The 27,868-nt window shown below is 37.9% G+C and overlaps 1 protein-coding gene across 1 annotated transcript; it reads left to right on the top strand.

Moving 5' to 3' along the window:
- Positions 1 to 249: 249 nt before the first annotated feature.
- Positions 250 to 27,868, top strand: TTPA (alpha tocopherol transfer protein). Its single transcript, XM_010360369.2, has 5 exons — positions 250 to 479; positions 13,168 to 13,321; positions 20,582 to 20,775; positions 22,373 to 22,483; positions 25,266 to 27,868. The coding sequence occupies exons 1-5, from the start codon at positions 276 to 278 to the stop codon at positions 25,437 to 25,439; spliced, it is 837 nt and encodes a 278-aa protein (XP_010358671.1). The 5' UTR covers positions 250 to 275; the 3' UTR covers positions 25,440 to 27,868.

Raw genomic sequence — 27,868 nt, 5'->3', positions numbered from 1 at the left:
TTGAGCACCAGTGGTTTCCCTCGCTGGGAAAAAGCTGGGGTTCCTCACCAAAGCTGCTAAACGGGTGGTTAGCATCCGTGGGGACACTATGCGGTTTCCTTTAAGAGGCAGCTCTGCTCCGCGCGGGTCGGGCGTGCAAGGCAGGAGGCCGCCCTGCCAGGCTGGAGGGTGGTTGTGAGTCGGGCAGCGGCCGCAGAGGCGGGGCCGAGGGTGGCGCGGGGCGCGCGCTTTTCCCGGGTGCTCGGGTAGCTGCGGCGGCAGCGGCGGCGGCGGGCATGGCAGAGGTGCAGTCCCAGCCCTCGAGGGGGCCGCAGCTCAACGCGCTACCGGACCACTCGCCGTTGGTGCAGCCGGGCCTGGCAGCGCTGCGGCGCCGGGCCCGGGAAGCTGGCGTCCCGCTGGCGCCGCTGCCGCTTACCGACTCCTTCCTGCTGCGGTTCCTGCGCGCCCGGGATTTCGATCTGGACCTGGCCTGGAGGGTAAGCGTGCGTGCCCCGGGCGCTCGGCAGTGCGCACCTCACCCGCCGCGTCCCCTGTCCCACGACCCAGGATCCCCGACCCGTGCCGAAGCCGAAGGCAGGTAATGCGCCCCTAACCACCTGGCGTGGGTGCTGAGGCTGTAGGTGTTACGAGAATCCGGCGCCGGTCCTTCCAGTTTCTCTGGGTCATGGAAACGAGAAACCTAGAAAGTGTTGGAGCGGTGGGATAATGGCCCGTTTGATCTCAAGCCTGGGGAACGCCTGCGCTAGATGACTCTCCTGAACCTACAAAGTTTGGGGGAAATGCCTTCCTCTGTAGGAAAGCTTGTGGTACAAAACAAAGTAACAGCTTAGAAGTTCCAAGCTCAGATTTATCACACGTGACCAGATTAACCACGTGTAGAGGGGAAAATGAAATTGCTGGTAAAACTGAAGTTCTGAAGCCATATAGTAGCAACATAGTATTATTACTAGTAACTCTTTAGTGTCAAGACAGTAAAACAACCCAGTATACTTCGAGTCTGGGTTGTAGTCGGGCAGTTCTTTTGTGTTTCCGGTATGTTACAGCTCATTGAAAGAAGAGGTGATGGAAAGATAAGAATTAGAAAGAGGGATGCGATCTTGAGTTCTATCACTTTAGGTTCAACATCCTTATCTGTTAAATAATGATGGAAATGCCTGTCTCATTGATTGTTTGTGAAGATTGAACATTAACCAGTTTAACAGAACAAGCTGTGCCCAGCACAGTGCCTGGCACACAGTAAGCATTTAGCAGTTGAACCAGATCTAGCCCTTTCTCTAAGTGGCTTGTTCAGTGTCACACAGCTGCCTAGCAGGAAAGATATTATAGTACAAAATTCCAGTGTGTCTCAGTATGAGGTTTTTGAGGGTTTCTCTTGTTTGTTTTAGAGTGAAAGCAAGTTTATTAAGAATGTAAAGAAACAAAATAATGGCTACTCCACAGAGACAGAACAGCCTGAGGTTGTTTTTAACTTAAGTAAAATTATGGTAAAAATAATCTAGATAACACAAAATCCTAAAACGTGAAAAGTAAGTTTCTAACAGTAACTTTCTAAAGGAAAAATGCTCCCTACCTCAAACTTCGGTTTGTCAGTCACATACCCAGAGGCTGGTTAGTGTTACTCATTTATCTTTTTAGACAGCCTGATCTTGCACAAGCATGTTTGTGTGTGATTTCTATTTTGTCTTGCTTGCCTGTCTTTGCAGCCATCCCATATCAACTGGTATACATCCATCTTACTCTTTATTGGGCTGCTGTTATTCTACTGTATGGATATAGCAGACTACATTAAAATTTACGTAACCTGTTATTGGACTTAGGGCTTATTGCTGTTCATTCCTTCATTCAACAATTATTTTTTGGACTCTACAATTTGCCTAGTAGTACACAAGTTGCAGTCAACAAGGTGGCTTGGTTTCTTCCATCACTGACTGGGCATGCTTCATGTCCTCACACTTTGTGCATAAATAGGAATATAAACTTACAGGATAAATTCAACCAGTGAAATTGCTGGGTGAAATTAGATGTGTATTTTTCAGTGTTGAGTAATATAACAAAGTGTCTTCCAAAGAGTTTTCAGTGCCTTCCAAAGGTCGCAGTGGCTCGGACCTGCAATCCCAGCACTTTGGGAGGCTGAGGATGGTGGATCAATTGAGTTCAGGAGATCACGAACAACCTGCTCAACATGATGAAACCTCATCTCTACAAAAAATAACAAAAATTAGCCAGGTGTGGTGGCACATGCATGTAATCCCAGCTACTTGGGAGGCTGAGGTGGGAGAATCACTTGCCCCAGGAGGCGGAGGTTGCGGAGCACCAAGATTGTGCCACTGCACGACAGCCTGGACAACAGAGTGAGGACCTGTTTCAAAAAAAAAAAAAAAAAAAAGAAAGAAAGAAAGAAAGGAAAAAAGAATCTCTATCACTCATGACTCTGATATTACATGATTTTGCCTTTTCCTCCATAACCCACACTGTATTACCAAACATGATTTGTGTATAAACCTGCTAGAAGAGATATACTTTTTCATTGTTATTATAATAAGCATTTATTTAATTATAAGTGTCATCAATAATTTTTTATATACATGTAAAATTTCAAAATTTCTTTCCAGTTAACTGAAAATGGCCTGTGTTTGCTTTTGTTCATTTTTTTACTATTATACTTTAAGTTTTAGGGTACATGTGCACAACGTTTAGGTTTGATGCATAGGTATATGTATGCCATGTTGGTTTGCTGCACTCATCAACTCATCATTTACATTAGGTATTTCTCCTAATGCTATCTCTCCCCCAGCTCCCCTCCCTCCAACAGGCTCTGGTATGTGATGTTTCCCACCCTGTGTCCAAGTGTTCTCATTGTTCAATTCCCACCTACGAGTGAGAACATGCAGTGTTTGGTTTTCTGTCTTTGTGATAGTTTGCTGAGATAGATGGTTTCTAGCTTCATCCATGTCCCTGCAAAGGACATGAACTCATCCTTTTTTATGGTGTATATGTATTCCATGGTGTATATGTGCCACATTTTCTTAATCCAGTCTGTCATTGATGGACATTTGGGTTGGTTCCAAGTCTTTGCTATTGTGAATAGTGCCACAATAAATACACTTGTGCATGTGTCTTTATAGTAGCATGATTTATAATCCTTTGGGTATATACCCAGTAATGGGATTGCTGGGTCAAATGGTATTTCTAGTTCTAGATCCTTGAGGAATCACAACACTGTCTTCCACAATGGTTAAACTAATTTACACTCCCACCAACAGTGTAAAACTGTTCCTATTTCTCCACATCCTCTCCAGCATCTGTTGTTTCCTGACTTTTCAATGATCGCCATTCTAACTGGCGTGAGATGGTATCTCATTGTGGTTTTGATTTGCATTTCTCTGATGGCCAGTGATGATGAGAATTTCTTCATGTGTCTGTTGGCTGCATAATGTCTTCTTTTGAGAAGTGTCTGTTCATATCCTTCACCCACTTTTTGATGGGGCTGTTTTTCTTGTAAATTTGTTTACGTTCCTTGCAGATTCTGGATATTAGACCTTTTGTCAGATGGGTAGATTTCTAAAATTTACTCCCATTCTGTAGGTTGCCTCTTCACGCTGATGGTAGTTTCTTTTGCCATACAGAAGCTCTTTAGTTTAATTAGATCCCATTTGTCTATTTTGGCTTTTGTTGCCATTGCTTTTGGTGTTTTAGTCATGAAGTCCTTGCCCATGCCTATGTTCTGAATTGTATTGCCTAGGTTTTCTTCTAGAGTTTTTATGGTTTTAGGTCTAACATTTAAGTTTTTAATCCATCATGAATTAATTTTTGTATAAGGTTTAAGAAAGGGATCCAGTTTCAGCTTTCTACATATGGCTAGCCAGTTTTCCCAGCACCATTTATTAAATAGGGAATCCTTTCCTCATTTCTTGTTTTTGTCAGGTTTGTCAAAGATCATATGCTTGTGGATGTGTGGTGTTATTTCTCAGGCCTGTGTTCTGTTCCGTTGGTCTATTTAACTGTTTTGGTACCAGTACCATGCTGTTTTGGTTACTGTAGTCTTGCAGTATAGTTTGAAGTCAGGTAGTGTGATGCCTCCAGCTTTGTTCTTTTTGCTTAGGATTGTCTTGGCAATGCGGGCTCTTTTTTGGTTCCATATGAACTTTATAGTAGTCTTTTCCAATTCTGTGAAGAAAGTCATTGGTAGCTTGATGGGGATGGCATTGAATCTGTAAACTACCTTGGGCAGTATGGCCATTTTCACGATATTGTTTCTTCCTATCCATGAGCATGGAATGTTCTTCCGTTTGTTTGTGTCCTCTTTTATTTCGTTCAGAAGTGGTTTGTAGTGCTCCTTGAAGAGGTCCTTCACATCCCTTGTAAGTTGGATTCCTAGGTATTTTATTCTCTTTGTAGCAATTGTGAATGGGAGTTCTCTCAGAATTTGGCTCTCTGTTTGACTGTTATTGGTATATAGGAATGCTTGTGAGTTTTGCACATTGATTTTGTATCCTGAGACTTTGCTGAAGTTGCTTATCAGCTTAAGGAGATTTTGGGTTGAGATGATGGGGCTTTCTAAATATACAATCATGTCTTCTGCAAACAGGGACAATTTGACTTCCTCGTTTCCTAATTGAATACCCTTTATTTCTTTCTCCTGCCTGAGTGCCCTGGCCAGAACTTCCAACACTACGTTGAATGGGAGGGGTGAGAGAGGGCATCCCTGTCTTGTGCCAGTTTTCAAAGGGAATGCTTCCAGTTTTTGCCCATTCAGTATGATATAGGCTGTGGGTCTGTCATAAATACCTCTTATTATTTTGAGATACATTCCATCAACATCTAGTTTTTTGACAGTCTTTAGCATGAAGGGCTGTTGAATTTTGTCAAAGACCTTTTCTGCATCTATTGAGATAATCATGTGGTTTTTGTCATTGGTTCTGTTTATGTGATGGATTACTTTTATTGATTTGCGTATGTTGAACCAGGCTTGTATCCCAGGGATGAAGCCCTCTTGGTCATGGTGGATAAGATTTTTGATGTGCTGGGATTCGGTTTGCCAGTATTTTATTGAGAATTTTTGCATCGATGTTCATCAGGAATATTGGTCTAAAATTCTCTTTTTTTGTTGTGTCTCTGCCAGCCTTTGGTATCAGGATGATGCTGGCCTCATAAAGTGAGTTAGTGAGGATCCCCTCTTTTTCTATTGATTGGAATAGTTTCAGAAGGAATGGTACCAACTTCTCTTTGTACTGCTGGTAGAATTTGTCTGTTAATCTGTCTGGTCCTTTTTTTAGTTGGTAGGCTATTAATTATTGATTAATAATTACAGAGCCTGTTATTGGTCTATTCAGAGATTCAGCTTCTTCCTGGTTTAGTCTTGGGAAGGTGTATGTGTCCAGGAACTTATCCATTTCTTCTAGATTTTCCAGTTTATTTGAGTAAAGGTGTTTATAGTATTCTCTGATGGTAGTTTGTATTTCTGTGGGGTCGGTGGTCATATCCTTGATCATTTTTTATTGTGTCTATTTGATTCTTCTCTCTTTTCTTCTTTATTAGTCTTGCTAGCGGTCTATCAATTTTGTTGATCTTTCCAAAAAACCAGCTCCTGGATTCATTGATTTTTTGAAGGGTTTTTTGTGTCTCTATCTCTTTCAGTTCTGCTCTGATCTTAGTTATTTCTTGCCTTATGCTAGCTTTCGAATTTGTTTGCTCTTGCATCTCTAGCTCTTTTAATTGTGATGTTAGGGTGTCGATTTGAGATCTTTCCAGCTTTCTCTTGTGGGCATTTAGTGCTATAAATTTCCCTCTACACACTGCTTTAAATGTGTCCCAGAGATTCTGGTACATTTGTGTCTTTGTTCTTATTGGTTTCAAAGAACATCTTTATTTCTGCCTTCATTTCCTTATTTACCCAATAGTCATTCAGGAGTAGGTTGTTCAGTTTCCATGTAGTTGTGCGGTTTTGAGTGAGTTTCTTAATCCTGAGTTCTAATTTGATTGCACTGTGATCTGAGAGACAGTTTGTTGTGATTTCTGTTCTTTTACATTTGCTGAGGAGTGCTTTACTTCCAATTATGTGGTCAATTTTAGAATAAGTGTGATGTGGTGCTGAGAAGAATGTATATTCTGTTGATTTGGGGTGGAGAGTTCTCTAGATGTCTATTAGGTCTGCTTGGTGCAGAACTGAGTTCAAGTCCTGGATATCCTTGTTAACCTTCTGTCTCATTGATCTGTCTAATATTGACAGTGGGGTGTTAAAATCTCCCATTATTATTGTGTGGGAGTCTAAGTCTCTTTGTAGGTCTCTAAGGACTTCCTTTATGAATCTGGGTGCTTATATATTTAGGATAGTTAGCTCTTCTTGTAGAATTGATCCCTTTACCATTATATAATGGCTTTCTTTGTCTCTTTTGATCTTTGTTGGTTTAAAGTCTGTTTTATCAGAGACTAGGATTGCAACCCCTGCTTTTTTTTTTTTTTTCTTTCCATGTGCTTGGTAGATCTTCCTCCATTCCTTTATTCTTTTTTTTTTTTTTTTTTTTTTTTTTTGAGATAGAGTCCTGCTCTGTTGCCCAGGCTGGAGTGCAGTGGCACGATCTTGGCTCACTGCAAGCTCCACCTCCTGGTTTCACTCCATTCTCCTGCCTCAGCCTCCCAAGTAGCTAAGACTACAGGCACCCGCCACCACGCCCAGCTAATTTTTTGTATTTTTAGTAGAGACAGGGTTTCACCATGTTAGCCAGGATGGTCTTGATCTCCTGACCTCATGATCCGCCTGTCTTGGCCTTCCAAAGTGCTGGGATTACAGGCGTGAGCCACCACGCCCGGCCTTCCATTCCTTTATTCTGAGCCTATATGTGTCTCTGCATGTGAGATGGGTCTCCTGAATATAGCACACTGATGGGTCTTGACTATCCAATTTGCCAGTCTGTGTCTTTTAATTGGGGCATTTAGCCCATTTACATTTAAGGTTAATATTGTTGTGTGAACTTGATTCTGTCATTATGATGTTAGCTGGTTATTTTGCCCATTAATTGATGCAGTTTCTTCATGGCATCGATGGTCTCTACAATTTGGCATGTTTTGCAGTGACTGGTACTGGTTGTTCCTTTCCATGTTCAGTGCTTCCTTCAGGAGCTCTTGTAAGGCAGGCCTGGTGGTGACAGATCTCTCAGCTTGTCTGTAAAGGATTTTATTTCCCCTTCACTTATGAAGCTTAGTTTGGCTGGATATGAAGTTCTGGGTTGAAAATTATTTTCTTTAAGAATGTTGAATATTGGCCCCACTCTCTTCTGGCTTGTAGGGTTTCTGTCAAGAGATCTGCTGTTAATCTGATGGGCTTCCCTTTGTGGGTAACCTGACCTTTCTCTCTGCCTGCCCTTAACATTTCTTCCTTCATTTCAATCTTGGTGAATCTGATAATTATGTGTCTTGGGGTTGCTCTTCTTGAGGAGTATCTTTCTGGTGTTCTCTGTATTTCCTGAATTTGAATGTTGGTCTGCCTTGCTAGGTTGGGGAAATTCTCCTGGATAATATCCTGAAGAGTGTTTTCCAACTTGGTTCCATTCTCCCCATCACTTTCAGGTGCACCCATCAAAAGTAGTTTTGGTCTTTTCACATAGTCCCATATTTCTTGGAATCTTTGTTCATTTCTTTTTGCTCTTTTTCCTCTAACCTTGTCTTCTTGCTTTATTTCATTGATTTGATTTTCAATCACTGATACCCTTTCTTCCACTTGATCAAATCAGCTATTGAAGCTCGTGCATGCATCACGAAGTTTTCGTGCTGTGTTTTTCAGTTCCATCAGGTCATTTAAGGTCTTCTCTACACTGTTTATTCTAGTTAGCCATTCGTCTAACCTTTTTTTCTAGGTTTTTAGCTTCCTTGCGATGGGTTTGAACATGCTCCTTTGGCTCAGAGAAGTGTGTTATTACTGACCTTCTGAAGCCTACTTCTGTCACCTCGTCAAGGTCATTCTTCATCTGGCTTTGTTCCATTGCTGGCGAGGAGCTGTGATCCTTTGTAGGAGAAGAGGTGCTTTGGCTTTTAGAATTTTCAGCTTTTATGATCTGGTTTCTCCCCATCTTTGTGGTTTTTTTCTACCTTTGGTCTTTGATGTTCATCACCTACAGATGGGGTTTTGGTGTGGATGTCCTTTTTGTTGATGTTGGTGCTATTCCTTTCTGTTTGTTAGTTTTCCTTCTAACAGCCAGGTCTCTCAGCTACAGGTCTGTTGGAGATTGCTGGAGGTCCACTCCAGACCCTGTTTGCCTGTGTATCACCAGTGGAGGCTGCAGAACAGCAAATATTGAAGAATAGCGAATATTGTTGCCTGATCCTTCCTCTGGAAGCTTCATCCCAGAGGGGCCTATATGAGGTGTTTGTCGGCCCCTTTTGGGAGGTGTCTCCCAGTTAGGCTACACAGGGGTTAGGGACCCACTTGAGGAGGCAGTGTGTCCATTCTCAGAGCACAAACACTGTGCTGGGGGAACCACTCATCTCTTCAGAACTGTCAGACAGCGACATTTAAGTCTGCAGAAGCTGTCTGCTGTCTTTTGTGCAACTATGCCCTGCCCACAGAGGTGGAGTCTATAGAGGCCATAGGCCTTGTTGAGCTGCGGTGGGCTCCACCCAGTTTGAGCTTTTGGCCTGCTTAGTTTACCTACTCAAGCCTCAGCAATGGCGGATGCCCCTCCCCCAGCCAGGCTGCCACCTTGAAGATAGATCTCAGGCTGCTGCACTACTAGTGAGCAAGGGTCCATGCGCATGGGACCCCCCGAGCCATGCACGGGAGAGAATCTCCTTGTCTGCGGTTGCTAAGACCTTGGGAAAGCATAGTATTTGGGTGGGCATGTCCCTTTTTCCAGGTATAGTCTCTCATGTCTTCCCTTGGCTAGGAAAGGGAAATCCCCCAACCCCTTGCGCTTCCTGAGTGAGGCGATGCCCTGCCTCACTTCAGCTCACCCTCTGTGGGCTGCACCCACTGTCCAACCAGTCCCAATGAGATGAACTGGGTACCTCAGTTGGAAATGCAGAAATCACCCGTCTTCTGCATTGCTCACGCTGGGAGCTGCAGACCAGAGCTGTTCCTATTCAGCCATCTTATAATGGATCCCATTTTTATGTTTTACTGATTTGTAAAATATTTTTATGTATTTTAGGCCTTTGTCCTTGATTTTTGTTTGTTATATTATTTATATTTTTTCTCTGCAGAATTTTAAATTTTAATGTAATCAGATGAATTGATTTTATTAGTCTTTGATTGCCTTTGGGTTTTATAATCTCTTCTCTTGTCCAAAATTTTTTCTAGTTATTTATGTCTTATCTTTTTTTATCTTGGAGTCTTTGATCTATTGAGATTTGTTTTTATGTTAGGAGTAAAATAGGAATCCAGCTTTATTTATTTTCATTTTTTAGATGTCTATATAAGTATCCCAATATCATGAGTAATAAACTAATATGTACTAGTAACTACTGAATAGGAAAACACAATCTCAGGTCCTATGAAGAATGAAGCTTAAATAAGGCATTAAACATATATATGTTTAGAGATAACTAACAATAAAACATGTTTACCTTACTGATTTCCTTTTAGCTTCTTTTAAAAAAGTAACGTTTAAATAGAAAAATAAAATTGACCCTCAGCCCTTGGACATATATGTTTTTTTCTGTATTCCTTAAATAAGGAATTGTTTTCATTGCACCATGCCCTTGAGGAATTGGCTAGCAGGACTGTGTCTAAATCCACTGGATAGAAATCAAGTTTCTGTCTGTAAACTCTTTGTCTTGCTTTTCTGCCAACTGGAAAGGAAAAGGAAAGGGTAAGAGTGCAAAATTTTTTTTCATTTTCCTCTGCAATAGCACTTAGTTCAACTCTAACTTCTTCATTCATAATATAGAAGCCCTATAGTTTTTGTATAAAGAAAGCTTGATAAGTGCTTCAGTCACAATGAAATTTCTCATTATTCTAGTTTTTGTATTTGAAGTTATAATGAATTAGCAAGGTTTTATTATATAATCCTAATAGCTAATATGCTTATAGAATGCAACATACTTTGGTAAGTAGGGTTTTCATGGATTATCTTTTATTATTTTCTCATTTTGGGAGAAACAGATATAAAGAATAAGTAACTTGTCTGAAATTATGTAACTATTAAGTGTTGAAGCAGGGATTTGAACTTGGGTGGGGCTCAGGAGAGAGCCTGTGCTCTCAAATACACTGCACTAGCCTCTTCTGTTTAAAACAACAAACATATAAAACAGATAACCATTCACTTTTCTGCCTGTTCTGCATAGTCTCATGAATTCCTTCTATCAAGTGATAGCCCAGTTCCTTATACTTTTGTTCCATATGATAAGCTTTTTATGCTATAATTATCTTCATGGTTTTCCCAAAGCTTTCAAAATTCCATAGATTCTCCCTGCTAATTTCTCTCTAAATGCAGCTTCTTTTATAAAATTTTTCATATCATGTGTCCATTTCAGTTTCTACTCTGCTCCTGATAGTTATTGCCCTTGAACAAATGTGTAATTTCTCAGAGTTTTACTTTACTTTTTTTTTTGAGACAAAGTCTCGCTCTGTTGCCAGGCTGGAGCGCATCGGCAGGATCTCAGCTCAGATAAGTGCAACCTTCGCCTCCCAGTTTCAAGCGATTCTCCTGCCTCAGCCTCCTGATCACGCGCCACCACACCCAGCTAATTTTTGTACTTTTAGAGATGGGGTTTCACCATATTGGCCAGGGTGGTCTTGATCTCTTCACCTTGTGATGCATCCACTTTGGCCTCCCAAAGTGCTAGGATTACAGGCATGAGCCACTGTGCCTGGCTGGAGCGTTACTTTTCTTATTCTTATAATGCCACAACCGTAGCTACTTCTCAGGGTAGTTGTGAAGAGGAATTCAAAAGATGGCATTAGACCCTATAAAAGTGCTCCAAATATGGTGATTCTTATTTTGTTTCTAAGTACATGAAACATGTAAGAAGAAACCTACTCTATTACAAAACATAGTTAACCCATAACATTTTAAATGTTTATTTACTTCTAATGTTTGCAAAACAGACCTTCCAATAATGAATATTTATTTTTAGCCACTTCTTTGTTGTTGTGGACATAGGGTGATTTGTTTGAGAATTGCTCAGTAGCAGTTTATTTACATAATTTATTTATGACTACTGTATTGTGAATTTATCTATCAGTGGATAAGTAATGACCAAAGATCCAGGTTTAGATCTTTCAGTTTGCAAAAATTGTGCCAGATAGTGATTTGTGCCTCTTCATAGAAGTCAGTTTTTCAAGTGTGTGGATCCAGTTGGTTTACTCATGACTTACTTTATTCTTTCATTCAACACGTGTTGTTATCTCCTGAGTGTGCAGCACTCTGCAGAGATGAATAAGCTGAGCACCCTGCCACTATTAAACCTAAATCATCCCTTCTAATGAAGCCACAACTTTTATCATTCCACAGGAAAAAAAAAAAAAAACATTTCTATATAGTTACTAATGTGCTGCCTCCAGCGTTTTACTTGAATTGGAATGAAAAAGACTTTTTATGTCTGAGGAAACTATCGGAAAAGTAAAAAGCATTGTAGAATGCTATTAACAGTTATTCTGGTACCCCCTAAGACTGGAGGAGGAAGAGAAATTCACCTTATAGAGTAGAATGAAGATATTAGGATCCACAATGTGCCTGTTGTTCTCACTGCTTTTGGAAACTGCTATTTAGGTCACCAATGATTTCTTTGTTGGCAAATTGATTTTTTTCTTTCTTACTTCTCTCTTACATTTAACTCTTAACAACATTCTCTCTTTTTTTAAAGTTAAGAAAAGTTTATTAAATACAGAAATGAAATAGAGGGAGACAGACAGAGAGAGAAAGAGAGGGAGATAAATCAGAGATGGGGATGAGGGGGAGCAGAGCAACACAGATGGCACTGTCTTCCCTCTCCTGTACCAGTGCTGGTTCTCTTAAGGTCCACCCAGTTTCTCTCTTCCTCCAGCCATTCCCAACCATTGACATTTTCCAAGGCTCAGCATTTTCCTCTCTAGTTGTTGTCGTTTGTAGTTTCTCCACCAGATCATTGCTGTTTTTGTGGTTATAGTTACCTTGTTTATTCCAGTGACTCTCAAATATAAATTCTGTCCTTTCCTTTGCATTCCAGTTTCACATCGTTAACAGGTCTCTTTAAACTCAAAACAAATATATTATAACTTGTGAAAAATTGAGAGTGCCAAAAATCATAAAGAGGAAAATTAAAATATAAACATAATAATTTTTGAATACATAATTTGCTTTAGTATTTTCCACAATATGCTGGCGGTGTTCATATTATTTGCATATGCGATTAGATATTTCTGGTGGTTCTTTTGGAAAGAAAGAAAGTGGGATTTCTTCAAACCATATTTTGACAAGATCCAATACCCAAGCATACTGCTACTGGGCTCTTCTAACTCATTTGATTGATTTCTATACTTCCTTATTTCAAAAAATACCAAAGGTGGTGTTTCAGTTCTCTATTGCTGAGTAACAAGTCACTCCAAGAATAAGTGACTTAAAACACAATGATTTATTTGTTTTTGATATCACCAGTTTGCGCAGGGCTCAGTGGGAGTGGTTCATCTCTGTTCCACATGGCATTAGATGGGAACTTGGCTGAAGTCACACTATCCAGGATGGCCTCTCAACCTCCATGCTTCTCTCCACATGAACTGCTATCGTTCAGTAATCTCACATAGTGTCTGGATCCCAAATAGTAAATTCAGAAGGTACCAGGCTTCTTAAAGCTTGGCCCACGAAGTGTCACTTCTGCCTATTGATATTAGATCAAAGCGAGGTGGAAGGCCAGCCTAGATTCAAGGGGAGGGAAGCAAATAGATGCCACCTGTTAATGGGAAGAATGGTGCATGGGTATATCAGGAGGGGAGGAATTGGTGGACTGTCTTTGGAGAATATCTACCATGGGTGGTGGATGAAAATTGCTCAGCTCTGAATTTGTGATAAACCCCAGTCACCTCAGATCCTTGATAAAGGGAACTTTCAGTTTTCACAGCTAAAAAGATACCCCAGATTAAACTCTTGACATCATGGATGGCAAAGTTTATACACAATGCCAAAGCTTTTCTTCCATTTTTACAAAATCCTTACCATGTATGCCCTTGTAGACAATTTTAATTTTATTTTTCAGTTACTACAAAACTATTATAAGTGGAGAGCAGAATGTCCAGAAATAAGTGCAGATCTACACCCTAGAAGTATTATTGGCCTCCTAAAGGCTGGCTACCATGCAGTTCTGAGATCCAGGGATCCCACCGGCAGCAAAGTTCTTATTTACAGAATCGGTAAGTCATATACAACTCTTCTTTTTTTCTCCTCTCCTCCAGTTCAGTTCTGTTCCCTCTCCTCTCTTCTCTCTTTCTTCCATTTCTTCCTTGAATACCATATAGAAAGCTTCAAAGCGTTTATCTTTAGGAATTTGGGCTTTAATTTAAAATTTTGGGTTTTAACTTAGGTTAATTTAGGTCCTAATGTCCCCCAAATATAATAACACTTTGGCAGTTGTGAGAAAATGAACAGATACAAGTGAAAATCCTAGTTCCATTCTTCCATGCAGTCAACTGTACAAGATAAGAAGAAAGGAAAATAGTGAAGATAAATAGTATGAGAGTATTTTAAAAAATCATGAAATAGTATTTCAAAAATGCTTAGTGGGAAGTACAAATCCCAGCTGAGGTCAGGAGTTTGAGACCAACCTGGCCAATATGGTGAAACCCTGTGTCTACTAAAAATACAAAAATTAGCCGAGTGTAGTGGTGCATGTCTGTAATCCCAGCTACTTGGGAGGCCAAGGCAGGAGGATCACATGAACCTGGGAGGCAGAGGTTGCAGTGAGCCAATTGCGCTATTGCAGTCCAGCCTGGGCAAAAGAGCAAGAGTCTGTCTCAAACAAACGAATGAACAAAAAACAACCAGAATTCTGGGCTATAATGTAAACTCCATGAGATTATGGATTTTATCTGCTCTGTTTACTGGTGTATTCCAAGCACTGAAAACATGGTCTGGTACTTGGTAGGTAGTCACTCAATATTTGTGGAATGAGTGAGTGAATGACTAGTTCGAAAATGCCCCAGGCCAAGCAAGGAGCAAGAGGCTCATTCTTTTGGGTGGAGGAGGGTACAGAGGCAAGGCAACTCCTCTGGGAGCTGTTGCAAACACTGTATTCCATTAACTCCTGTTTATTCTCATTGCATCCCCCTTTTTTCTATTAGGTGTTGCTAGTGTTTCTTGTAGATTGGTGTCTTAGTGTATTCAGGCCACTATAACAAAATGCCATAGACTGGATGACTTATAAAAACAGAATTCTATTTCTCACAGTTCTGGAGGCTGGGAAGTCTAAGATCAAGGCACTGGCAGATTTGGTGTTTGGTGAGGGCTGCTACCTGGTTCCTAGGTGACATCTCTCACTTTAACCTCACGTATTGGAAGGGAAAAGGCATCTCTCTTGGGATTCATAAGGGAACTAATCCTATTCATGAGGGTTCCATCCTCATGACCTCATCATCTCGCAAAGGCCCCACCTCTTACTACCATCACATTGGGAGTCAGAATTTCAGCATATGACTGTTGAGGGGATGCAAACATTCAGACCATAGCAGTTGGTGACCTATAACTTCTGTCCTCCCTCAGACCTGTGTGTGATTAAAAATGACAGGCACAGGAGAAGGACTCACACTATTCCCAGAATTTCTCATGACCCACCCAGTTGGAGGGACAAAGATAAACTATCATTTCATGACCAGAATTTTTGAATTATAATTTTACAGAAATATTTATATCTTTATTTATTTTTTTTTAATTTTTTTTTATTATACTTTAAGTTCTAGGGTACATGTGCACAATGTGCAGGTTTGTTACATATGTATATTTGTGCCATGTTGGTGTGCTGCACCCATCAACTCGTCAGCACCCATCAATTCATCATTTATATCATGTATAACTCCCCAATGCAATCCCTCCCCCCTCCCCCCTCCCCATGATAGGCCCCAGTGTGTGATGTTCTCCTTCCCGAGTCCAAGTGATCTCATTGTTCAGTTCCCACCTATGAGTGAGAACATGCGGTGTTTGGTTTTCTGTTCTTGTGATAGTTTGCTAAGAATGATGGTTTCCAGCTGCATCCATGTCCCTACAAAGGACGCAAACTCATCCTTTTTTATGGCTGCATAGTATTCCATGGTGTATATGTGCCACATATATTTATATCTTTAAAGATTTAAAATATTTAAAGATTTAAAGTATTTAAATATTTGCATTTCTTGCCTGCTTATAGGTAAGATACCTGCCTATAACTCAACTGCTTGCTATACTGCAAGAAGATACTGTATTTAATTTTTGAAAGGATATTGGAAGATGGAGTAAAATGATTTGGGGCTGTTTTTTATTTTTTATTTTTGTGTGCTAGCTTAAGTGTCAAATAAAATTGAGTTAATCATGAAATCCCATATATAAAACAGACATCATGATCTTTCTGTTCTTTCATTGCTGCACTAGTGTCAGAGGAAATTGAATGAGCTCATAGCAATGAAGTTCCTTGAGCTATTTAGGGGTAGTCTTGCCAGATTTAACAAAGTACCTATGTTTTGTTTAGAAAATAAACCTATATGTTATAAAATTAAGGGATGCCCAGTTACATGTGAATTTCAGATAAACAACAAATAGTGTTTTTAAGTATGTATGGAGCATCCTTATGTTAAAAATTATATACTGGTTATCTGAAATTCAACTTTAATTGGGTGTTGTATATTTTACCTGGTAACTCTACTCAGGGGTCCCAGAACCATAAAACTGAAACCTGCAGCTAATTATTTCTGTAAATGTCTTGGCTCTGCATTGCCTGGCTAGATTTTATTGTTTCTAGTTTGTTCATAAACTGACTGAGGCAGGTGAAGAAGTAAAAGTGACACCTTGATAGTGAGAAAGCAGATGTGCAGCTTTGATCATAAATACCTTAACACTGAACCAGTAGGGATATTTTCGGGCCTCATGTAGCACATTAATTTAGAAGTATATTGTTTAACTCAAGAGATTTGAAAATCAAGAAAACGTAATTTAGTGATGGTCAGAACAGGAAGGTATGTTGCAAATCTCCTGTATGTTCTGTTATTCTACGATGAAAGGGAGAAACTCAGAAAGTTTTATGAGTAAAATGAAAACTTTTCTAAATTTAATTGAATTAATGGTAGGAGTTAAAGAAGGAAATCTGTGGTGGAGTTCTTTGATAGAACTTTAGCATAACCACTTCCTCTAGATACCATCTCTGTGTAGTAAAAGCAATGAGAAAATGCACACAGCCCTTTCCTCCATGCGGGCTGGGCAACCCAAGGTGAAGCTAAGTTTTGACCTTCATCAGCCAACATACTAGAGGATATAATTTTATGTCTTTTGAGATTCCATAGTATACTACAGCAGCAAAAGTAAAATTTGACAGTGAGTGTGAAGTTTTGACTGTGGCTTAGTTCTTGTGAATACAGGTTCTGGAGCATGTGACCTGGATTGGAATCTCAGCTCTACTACATTCTAGCTGTGTGAAACACTATGTAGCTGTAACTGCATTTTCTCATCTGTAAAATGGGCATAGTGAAAAGCTATCACATAGGGTTGCTGTAAGCATGAAATCAGTCAATCAGTCTGTCTATCTAAAATATAACAAGAGCATTACCTGGTACATAAAAGCACTCAATACATGTGAAGTAGATACTGGAGAAGGAATTCAAAATATAAGGTATATTTTTCTTTTGCCTCAACGGAGCTTAAATTCTAGCCAGCAGTGTACCACAGAACTTTCTATGATGACGAAACTGTTCTACAGTAGCCACTATTCTCATGTGGCTATTGAGCGCTGAAATGTGACTACTGCAACTAAGAAACAGATTTTTTTTTTTCTTCTAAGCTAGGATCTTGCTCTGCCACCTGGACTAGAGTGCAGTGGCACAATCATAGCTCACTGCAGCCTTGAACTCCTGGGCTCAAGTGATCCTCTTGCTTCAGCTTTTGGAGTAGCTGGGACCAGAGGCATGTGCTACCACACCCAGTCGGTTATTTTATTTTTAGTTTTTAGAGATGCGTTCTCACTATGTTGCCCAGGATGGTCTCACTCCTGGCCTCAAGCAATCCTCCCCTATCAGACCCACAAAGTGCTGGGGTTCTAGGCATGAACCACTGCACCCTGTGAAACTAAATTTTTAATTTAAATTTGAATGACCACATATGGCTAATGGCTACCATATTAGCCAGTGTAGGTCAAACAGTTATGTTGGTTGGTTCAGAACTTAGGATATTAACTATTTTTTTGATTGGCAAACTTCATTTGTTCTACTTGTTTTTTATCATTATTGTATTCAGCCAATGTCTGAAGTTAGTAGAGTATTTTTGATCTGGGTTACCTGTGGGTTGATTATTCAAATTCTTATGAGAAATGTGAGATGTGAGGTTTGGTTTTTTTTTTTTTTTTTTTTTTTTGAGACAGAGTCTTGTTCTGTTGCCGAGGCTGGAGAGCAGTGGGCCACCTCGACTCGCTACAATCTCCGCCTCCTGAGTTCAAGCGATTCTCCTGCCTCAGCATTCCAAGTAGCTGGGCCTACAGGCATGTGCCACTATGCCCAGCTAATTTTATGTTTTTAGTAGAGATGAAGTTTCACCATGTTGGCCAGGCTGGTCTTGAACTCCTGGCCTCAAGTGATCTGCCCACCTTGGCCTCCCAAAGTGCTGGGATCAGAGGCGTGAGCCACCATACCCGGCCAGAAATCTGAGACTTAAAAAATAACATACCTCCTAAAGGATCCATTAATATGACAGAAAATAAAAATTAAAAAATAGCAATCCCATTGTGCCTTCTTAGGAATATTTCTGTTTATTCTTTCTTTTTCTAGATCTTCAACTTTTCTCTTGCTACTAAATGCTACCAGTTATCATTTAAATCAGTTAATGGCCAGCCACTGAAAACAAAACAAAAACTCCTTGTTTCCACAAAACTCTCCATCCTTCTCCATTTCCTTACATCCATCTCCCCCTCTTCTTGTTCTCAGCCAAACTCCTTTTATTAGCGATGTCCACCATCCACATTTTCTCATAGTTCTTCCTCAGCCCACCCTAGTTTGATTTCACTCCCATCCCTGCTGAAATGAACATAACCAACCATCAGTGACTTTCTTTTCACCACATCTAATGGACGTGTTTAGTCCTATTTCACTTAACCTCTCAACACAGTGAATCACTTCCTCTTTCTTGAAAAATCCTCTTCCCTTGGCTTCTCTGATGCCATGTCTGCCTGGTGTTTTCCTCTGACATCACTGGCTGCTCCTCCTTAATCTCTTTTGCTGGCATCTTCTTTTCTATTTATCCTTTAAACTCTGAATTTTTTTAGGACATTGGCCTCAGCATTTTCTTTTTATGCTATTTTATCTCTCTGCTTTGATAGAGAAAACCATAGCTCTGAGACAATCCCAGATTGTCTCATACGGATCGTCATATAGGCACAAACAAACCCCAGATTTGTATCTTCAGTCCCACCTTTTCCTTGAGGATCCCAACCCACACAACTAGCTCCTATTCCAGCTGTACCCAGTTGGATGTCTCACAGTCACCATTTTAACATGTCCATACTTACGATCTTTTTCACCCAAACACGTCTCTTATCTCAATAAATGGCACCACATGTACACCATGGAATACTACACAGCCATAAAACGAATGAAATTATGTCCTTTGCAGCAACATGGATGCAGCTGGAGGCCATTATCTTTAGTGAATTAAGACAGGAACAGAAAACCAAATACCACACGTTCTCACTTATAAGTAGGAGCTAAACACTTAAAGATGGGAACAGTAGATACTGGAGACGACAAGAGAGGAGAGGGAAGGAGGGGAGCAAGGGTTGAAAAACTAACTATTGGGTACTATGCTCACATACCTGGGTGACAAGATCATCTATACCTGAAACCTCAGCATCATGCAGTATACCATGGTAACAAACCTGCACATGCACCTCCTGAATCTAAAAAAGAGTTGAAAATAAATAAATAAATGGTGTTACCATTCTATCCAGTTCCCCATGCCAGAAACTTTGTTTGTTTGTTTGTTTGTTTGTTTGCTTGCTTGAACATTTACTATTACTTAGTTAAGATTTTTTTTTTTTTCTTTTTCATTCATCCTGTTAGGCACTTCAGTCTGAAGACTTACATGTTTTTTTCAGCTTTGGAGAACTTTTCTCTATTGCTATGATTCCTCTGTCCTTTGTTCTCTGTTACTGCCTTCTAGAACTTTTATTAGTTGGATGTTGAAACTCCTGGATCCAGCTGCATGTGTTTCTTAATTTTTTATTCATACATGTGAACTCTTGGCTCTTTTGTGCCAAATTTGAGAGAATTCTTCAACTTAATCTTCCAAACCATTTTTCCTTGATTGGCTCTGTCTTTTCCAGCATTTATCCCATCAATGAATTTTTTTTAAAAAAACTTATCTTTTTATTTCTAAGATCTCAACTGAGTCTTTTTAATAATAACCTGTTCTTATAATAACTTACAGTATTCTCCCCACCCCCTGCTGAAACTATTATGCTTCTTTAAAAAAATTCTTAAAATTTTTTTTTTTACAGACTGATTCTTGCTATGTTGCCCTGATTGGACTCAAACTCCTGGGCTTCAGTGTCCCCCCTGCCCCCAGTTCAGCCACCCTAGTAGCTGGAAATACAGGCACCTACCACGGCACCTGTACCTGGCTTCTACTATGTTTTTAAGTGTCTCCTGCTTTCTTATTTTCTCTAGTTGATGCCTTTGTCTATTGAGTTTGGCTTCCCTCTCTCTCTCTCTGTGTATGAATGTGTTTAATATTCTAATTTTTAAGGAAAAGATGTATTTTAAAAAAGATTATCTGCCTGTCCATCCATTACTGTCATTTCTGCATGGCGTGGCCTGTCCCGGGGGTGGTGGGAAGGGGTGAGATGAATGAACAAGAATCTCAGTAACTCCTCTATTAGCACAGGTACTCCCTGTTTTTCTTTGGTGTGGGCAGCCACCTAAGTGCTTCCCTGGCTCTTCTTTCCCAAGCCCTCACTTCCTGCTCTAGCCTACAGGGACATGACTCTGCAATGTACTACTTACCACTGGAAGGCTGTCAGAGGATCAACTTGCCTCTCTGTTTCCTCATGCATTTCTCTTAGCTACCTCTTTAGTTACTATGGGACCCTAATGGCTCTTTATAATCCAGGCCCTTGCTTTTCCATTTCCAACACCTCTGAGCTTGGAGCATACACAATGGCATTCCCATCTTTATGTGAGGTTGTAACTTCATCTTGCAGTCAAATTCATCCTGCATCCATTCCTTTTCCCCCAATACTCTTTAAAAGTCATTCTTTGCTAGAATTTGAGGAGGGAGGGAGAAGCAGGCACATGTTCTTGTACCCCAGTTGGATTTATTATTCAATTCATGATCTTTGTAGATGCTTTTATTTCAACTGATCTTTTAAGTCTAAAATGAATTAATCTCCCTTTAGAAATCTTTCTGATTTTTTATACAATGCTAAGATATGATATGCTTTATTTTTTTAGCACACTGGGACCCCAAAGTTTTTACAGCTTATGATGTATTTCGAGTAAGTCTAATCACATCCGAGCTTATTGTACGGGAGGTAGAAACTCAGCGGAATGGAATCAAGGCTATCTTTGATCTGGAAGGCTGGCAGCTTTCTCATGCTTTTCAAATCACTCCATCTGTAGCCAAGAAGATTGCTGCTGTACTTACGGTAAATGTATATTTTAACTGTCAGGCATAATACTTCCAAATTATAGTTTTACATTTTGTTATATATTAGACAAAGATAAGTAAAAGAACATTTATTAGAAATTTAAATACAATTTTGGAAATGATATGTAGAATTCAGTAATGCTAAGAGGAAGTAAAATGTTATTAGTTTATAAAAGAAAAAATGTTGCAACAAACTGCAAAAATATGTTCAAATTAGTAACGAGAGGATTTATGCATCTTAATATGTGGTGACTTTATCTTTTCATCATTAAAATATTTTTTCTAAATTAAAAATTGATTTAAAAATGTATAAGCAATGGCACAATAAGATGTCACATAAGTCTTGGTAGGTATATATTGATATCCTTTTTTTCAAAAGGTTTTTAAAGTGGTCATCATCTTTGACTCAGTAATTCTATTTCTGGGAAACTAGCTAAGGAATAATCTTTAATATATTAAAGATTGCATATAATAATAATAGCTTACTATGTGGCAGGTACTTTGCTAAGTGTTTCAAATGCATTACCTTTTAATGTCCACACTGAGCCTATGACATATGACTATTGTATTTTCCCACTTTGCAATTAATAAACTATATCCAAGAAGTGACATAGCGATGCCCAGGCACACACAGTTTGTCAGTAGTGAAGTGAGAATTCCAGCCCAGGTCATCTGAATGTAAAACTTGTGCTTATAGCCACCACTTCTCCTATACATAAAGACAGTTACTGCAGCATCAATTTCAGTAAAGAAGTAAAATAAAATAAAATAAAATAAATAGTTTATTAGTCCAGAAAATAGAAACGTGGTTACTTAAGAAATGGTATATTCATTTGATGGATTCTTGCAACAATGATAAAACATGATATTTACAAAAGCTGTATTATATCCGTGGAACACAGTGGGATGAAAATTATTTAGACAGCATAGTAGCAATTATGTTTAAAAGAAAATTATACATAGAAGGGATTTGGAAGGACAATCCCCAAATTAATAATACACCTCTGAAAGCGATGCATGGAAAAATAAAAGAACTTCACATAAAAGAACCTTGGAATGAAAGGTCTCTGTATTAATAATAAACTTGTAGGTAGGAAAACTATCCTCTTCCTTCAACTCTTAACTTTGTAAACTTTCTAAATAAGCCTATATTACTGTGATGCTAAAGACATATACCAATGTCAGAGTTTAAAAGTATGTGTTTATTGTGCTAGTCTTTCAATATTTGTGATTTTTTTTCTCAAAATAAACATTTTTGGGGAAAAAATTAAATGTAAATTTCCAAAAGACTCATTGGTTCATTAAAAGAACATCTATATGTGATGGTAAAGGAATTTTCTGGTGAAATTGTGCAGATATTTCATAAAATACTTTGCCAAATCTATAAGGAGAAACCTTTTTAGAGATCTTTTCTTAATCTCGTGACAGTGAACTGTAAGTCAGACTTTTGTGTTGATGGAATAAATAATTTTGAAGATAAAATCACACTTTAGATATTTCCGTAAGTTTAGCAAGTGTTCAAAGAAGAGACTTGACATTAGGTATCAGATTGTAATATTAATGTTTTGTTATTAAGATTTCTTTATTTTCAAAAGGATTCATTTCCATTGAAAGTTCGTGGCATCCATTTGATAAATGAACCAGTAATTTTCCATGCTGTCTTTTCTATGATCAAACCATTCCTGACTGAAAAAATTAAGGAACGGGTGAGTAAAGCATATTCAAGTTTGTGTTCCTCTACACCAAACATTCCAACCCTTTTTAATTTAAGGATTGCTTTATTATCTTTCCTCGTACCTGCCCATCTATGTCGTTAGCCCAATATTTTGAATATTTCTCTAATAAACCAACTAAAAAAAGTAAATTAAAATTTAGTTTTAATTTATAAAAATGAGGCATATTGGTTGTATGACTGTGGCGTAACTGGGCTTTTCATACACTGCTGGTTGGAATGCTTAATGGTATATTCCTATAGAGGGCAGTGTGGCAAAGACATCAAAATCACTGTCTTCAATTACCTGTACATAAACAAAATTACATATATTAGAGGAGCCCCAGCAGCAGAAGACTGAAAACCAGCAAGTGTTCACCATTAGGGCATTGGTTAAATAAATATCGACACAACAGAAAACAACGAGATTGCAGGATGTTTTGTAAACTGAAGTAAGCAAAATGTGGAATAGTGTTTATGGCATGCTACCTTTTGTATACAAAGGGAAGAAATAAGAATATATTTCATACATTTACATTAAAAGGATATATAAAAAGTAATATAAGTGGATATCTATAGGGAACAAGAGAAGAGGTGTGAACTACAGTAGATGAGAATAGGTTTGGGAGCAAGATCTCTCACTGTGTATCTTTTATCTTGTTTTGATTTGTAACCATGTGAATTTATTATTAACGCAAATAAAAATAAACATTTTTCTTAAACAGTGAAGCCTAATTAACAGTTTCAGTGTAACTGAGAACCACAGTAACTGAGGTATATGACAACGTCACGCTAGTTAGAGCAAAGATACTGGATTTTTTTTTTTACCTACCCTATGGAGTCTTATCTCAGAAAAAACATCTCATATCTCTTAGACTTTTTGAAAGGTTGAAAATAGAGTATGCATTCTCAAGAATGGCAACCATTCTTCTAAATTAATCTGTAAAGAAGAATTTTTAGAGCATCTATTTAGACAAACATGGGCATCATCTAATGCCTTGAACACAAAACAGTTTGTAAAGGCTTTAACAATTTAAATCTAAAAAATTACTGAAATATCAGCAGTGATAATATAAACTGTAATAACACATTTGGAATTTTAAAAAAAGATGTTCTTTCATATTAAGAAAATATAACATCTTATACCTGTTCAGAAAGTTATGCCCCTCCAGCTTCTTTAGAGGTTATCTAGTGGATATTTCTGTTTGTCTTCAGGAACCACCCTTAAATTGCCTGCTTTAGCAAAGATGGCCATTTTCAGCTACTTTTTATTCTAGTATTTTTATACCAATCAACTTTTTTGTTCGTCTTTTTCTATATTCAGTGTAACTTGATAATATTTGGCTTCCCTCTGTTTAATTCTTAGAGAGCTAAAAATAGCTATTTCTAATTTGCATTGTATTTTAGATAAAAACAAAAACAAGAATAAACTGAACCTAAGAAATAGGAGAATATGGAGAAAAAAGAAAGAAAAATAAAAAGTTGAGAAGTTAGGGGAAGGATGTCAGCAAAAGTTAGTTGACATGAAACAGACTTGCCAAAATAGGGAGAAAAAACTGATCCAGCCACTGTTTTCCTTTTCAAGTTTTTGGCAATGCCCCATACATTTTCTTATTTTGCCGCTTCCTGAGGAGACAGAATTTCTTCTCAATTAACTGATAATATTTTACATATTTCAGAAAAAAAATTAAAGATTGGCTTTCTGAGTTTCCTAAGTGAGCATAGGAAACTCATTTCATCCATCAAACTTCATACCCCGGCACATAGTAGGTGCTTATTAAATGATTGTTGAATTCATAGAGGAACATTTTGCCCTAGAAAGTGGAAAAAGCTTATTTATTTATTTTAGCAGGTGTGCTTTTGGTTCAAGTTTCTATGGCTTTCTCTTAACTTCAGGGCATTCTATGATCAATTTTTATAGTTTAAAATATTTGAAAAGTTAAGGTTCTCAACCGTCATAATTGTCTTTTCATATTTTTTAAAAATTTTGACTTTTTTATTCTTTTTTTTTTTTTTTTTTTTTTGAGACAGGGTCTCACTTTGTGCAGTGGCACGATCTCAGCTCACTGCAACCTCTACCTCCTGGGTTCAAGCAGTCCTCCTGCCTCAGCCCACCAAGCAGCTGGGACTACAGTCCCACACTACCATGCCCAGCTAATTTTTGTATTTTTTTTGTACCAGCCATATTGCCCAGGCTGGTGTTGAACTCCTGAGCTCAAGCAATCCACCTGCCTTGGTCTCTCAAAGTGCTGGGATTACAGGCATGAGCCACTGCACCCGGCTGTCTCTTAACTTTATACCAGCCGACAGTATCCATTGACTGTACCATATAAATTGTTTCTCATAGACCTAATTGTGTGCTCAGATATATGCTTCTACTTAATATGAATTAGTACCAGCTAGTACATTTTTAGTATCTATAGACTAGTCCCAAGGTATTAGTTTGGTAAGAATCACTTGCAAATAAGGGAATAGAATTTATAAAATACTTTAGTTAGTCTTTAAAATTTACTTATGGAAGAGGAAAATGACTTTTTATAAATTTTATGGAGTTATAAGAATGCAAATCCAAGAAAGAGTAAGATTATTAGATCCACAGTAACACAACCTAAACATAAGTAAAATGATTAGATTCATAACCAGAGGAATAAAGGATGTAGTATCTATTTATACTTTCCTATTTTAGAAGTTATTAGAATACCTTGTTTTATGAGGTTGATTTTCCACTGGAAATGCATCTAATGAGGATTCCTTCTAAAATGGTTTGGCTATTTCAGATTCATATGCATGGGAACAACTACAAACAAAGCTTGCTTCAGCATTTCCCAGACATTCTTCCTCTGGAATATGGTGGTGAAGAATTCTCCATGGAGGACATTTGTCAGGAATGGACAAATTTTATAATGAAGTCTGAAGATTATCTCAGCAGCATTTCTGAGAGCGTTCAATGAGAAGTTACTTCATGTGAATGGCTTCCTAATTAAAAACATGAGTGATATTCAACCTGGTTAAATGAATGAAAGAAAAGGAGCAAATCTTTTAAACTAATGCTTGCCTGATCTTTAAAAATGTAGAAATCTTCTGACATGAGCCACACAAGTATTTGGAAAGATTTTTTACTTTTTAAATGCTTTTTTCTCTACTTTTGAAGTAATTAAATGGCAGTACATTTTAAGAACATAAAAATTGGCGATTTTGTACTTGAAGAGAACATGAAAGTTATTACTAAAGTAGCCGTTCATGTGCATCTTTGTATGTTTCTAGAAAATTATATTTTAAACAAATTCTCTGATTATGTTAGTTTAGAAATAAATTTAGAAATATTCCACGTAAAAATATTAGCACAAGTCAGCTGATGATAAAAAATTAACACTTATTTTAAGTGGGTGTCAGATTAAATTATAATTCACTATAATTAAAATCTGAATAGAGTTTTATAGTTATTCCTGTGGGCCAGCAAGACATTTCATCTCAGGGAAATTTTATTTTAGTATATTAACACGATAGAAACTTTTTTTTTTTTTTTTTTTTTTTTCCAGACAGAGTCTTGCTGTGTACCCCAGGCTGGAGTGCAGTGGTGTGATCTCAGTTCACTGCAACCTCTGCTAGGATTACAGGTGCACACCACCACTCCTGGCTAAGTTTTGTATTTTTACATAGAGATGGGGTTTCGCCATGTTGGTCAAGCTGGTCTCAAACTCCTGAACTCAAGTAATTTGCCTGCTTCGGCCTCCCAGAGTACTGGGATTACAGTCGTGAGCCGTTGTGCCTGGCCACAATAGAAACTTTCAACTGAGGAGTCTATATGCTATACTACTTTGTGTGGCATCTTTAGGTTTCTATGAAATCATTCATGTTGATGTCATTGATTAACAAAAATAATTTAGAAAATACATCAGGCACAGTTGATGGCTTCTCGATATCTGTTTTGCATTTTTAAACAAATCAAAAATGTAATTTTACTTTTGCTTATGGCTATTCTTACGACTACACAGAAAGGGATGGATCATATTTAATAGTCTTATACATGAACTATTTTTAGTTAAAAATAACATAACTACACAAAGGAAAGGAACTGTTTATATTTTAAAAAATTACTGTCAATTACATTTGGTATTTTTCAGATTATGCATAAAATAATACGAGTTTGACTATTGTATCAGAATATTTTAATCAAATCCTGCAATTTATATTAACTTAAAAAAAACATCTGGTAGAGGCTGGGCGTGGTGGCTCAAACCTGTAATCCCAGCACTTTGGGAGGCCAAGGCAGGATGATTGCTTGAGCACAGGAGCTGTAGACCAGCCTGGGCAACACAGGAAAACCCTGTCTCTATTTTAAAAATAAATGAATAGCCAGTAAAGATGTACTGTTAGTACTGCAGTTTATAATATTTCATTTATTAAGAAAGATATCATCTCAGCTTTCATATTCAACATAGCTCTCAATTTATGACATAATTTTTATACTTAGTATTTTATAATTTCTTAATTTTGTTATAAACTTGAAAATGAAAGAATACGAGGTCTGAAATCTGTTGAACGTTTGTTCAGCTAGTTAGGTTTCAACATTAATCATATACATTAATAGTATCTTTATGTAAGGATATGTGAAGGGTGTTTTTCTTTATAAGAAAATTAATCAGGTGAGCTGATACTTATGATTATGCATATATCTATGATAAAATTGAAAGTAATTGTGGATGTTCTTTAGAGAACGTGTTTTGATTTTGACTTAGCATTGGGAAGCTAACAACATTATAATGTTTATTAAAAAACTAGACCCTGCCTATTTTCTAAAAAACACTTTAAATTCTTTTAAAATAAAAGCATACTATTTAAAATTGTATAATTAAAAATAATAAATGAATAAAATCACTTAAAAAGAATAAAGTGTGAATAACAAAAGACCTCTGGCTTACCCAACTTTTGTTTCTGGAAGATTTATATCACCAGTTCCACTTCATTTATTTTTGGCTATTTCAAACACTTTCTTATGACTCTGTGGAGGAGTGATTAGTTTAGTACCCAAATAAAGGATAACATTTTAAAATGTCTTTTAAATGTGATTTTTTGGTGATAGGATCAATAGTAAATAGAATTAAGATAAGTCAATCAATCTAGGCATATTTTATGATGGAACTTTGTAATGTTTATAAATGAAGAAATTCACTGAAGAATATTAAAAGAAAATTGAAATGAATGGGCAAACGAACAAAGTGTCAAAGCAAATAATTGTCTAATTGTCCATATTACTTTAGTGATTATACCAGAAGTGCCTTTTAAAAGATTAACTGTATTGTGTGCTCATTGTGTTAACTGCACAGTAATTTATTTGTTTTAATATTGTTTGAAAGAAAATAAACATCTTTCACATAAA

The sequence above is a fragment of the Rhinopithecus roxellana genome, chromosome 9 (assembly GCF_007565055.1).
Source record: "Rhinopithecus roxellana isolate Shanxi Qingling chromosome 9, ASM756505v1, whole genome shotgun sequence".
Lineage (NCBI taxonomy): Eukaryota > Metazoa > Chordata > Mammalia > Primates > Cercopithecidae > Rhinopithecus > Rhinopithecus roxellana.
This window is presented reverse-complemented; position numbering and strand designations above follow the sequence as displayed.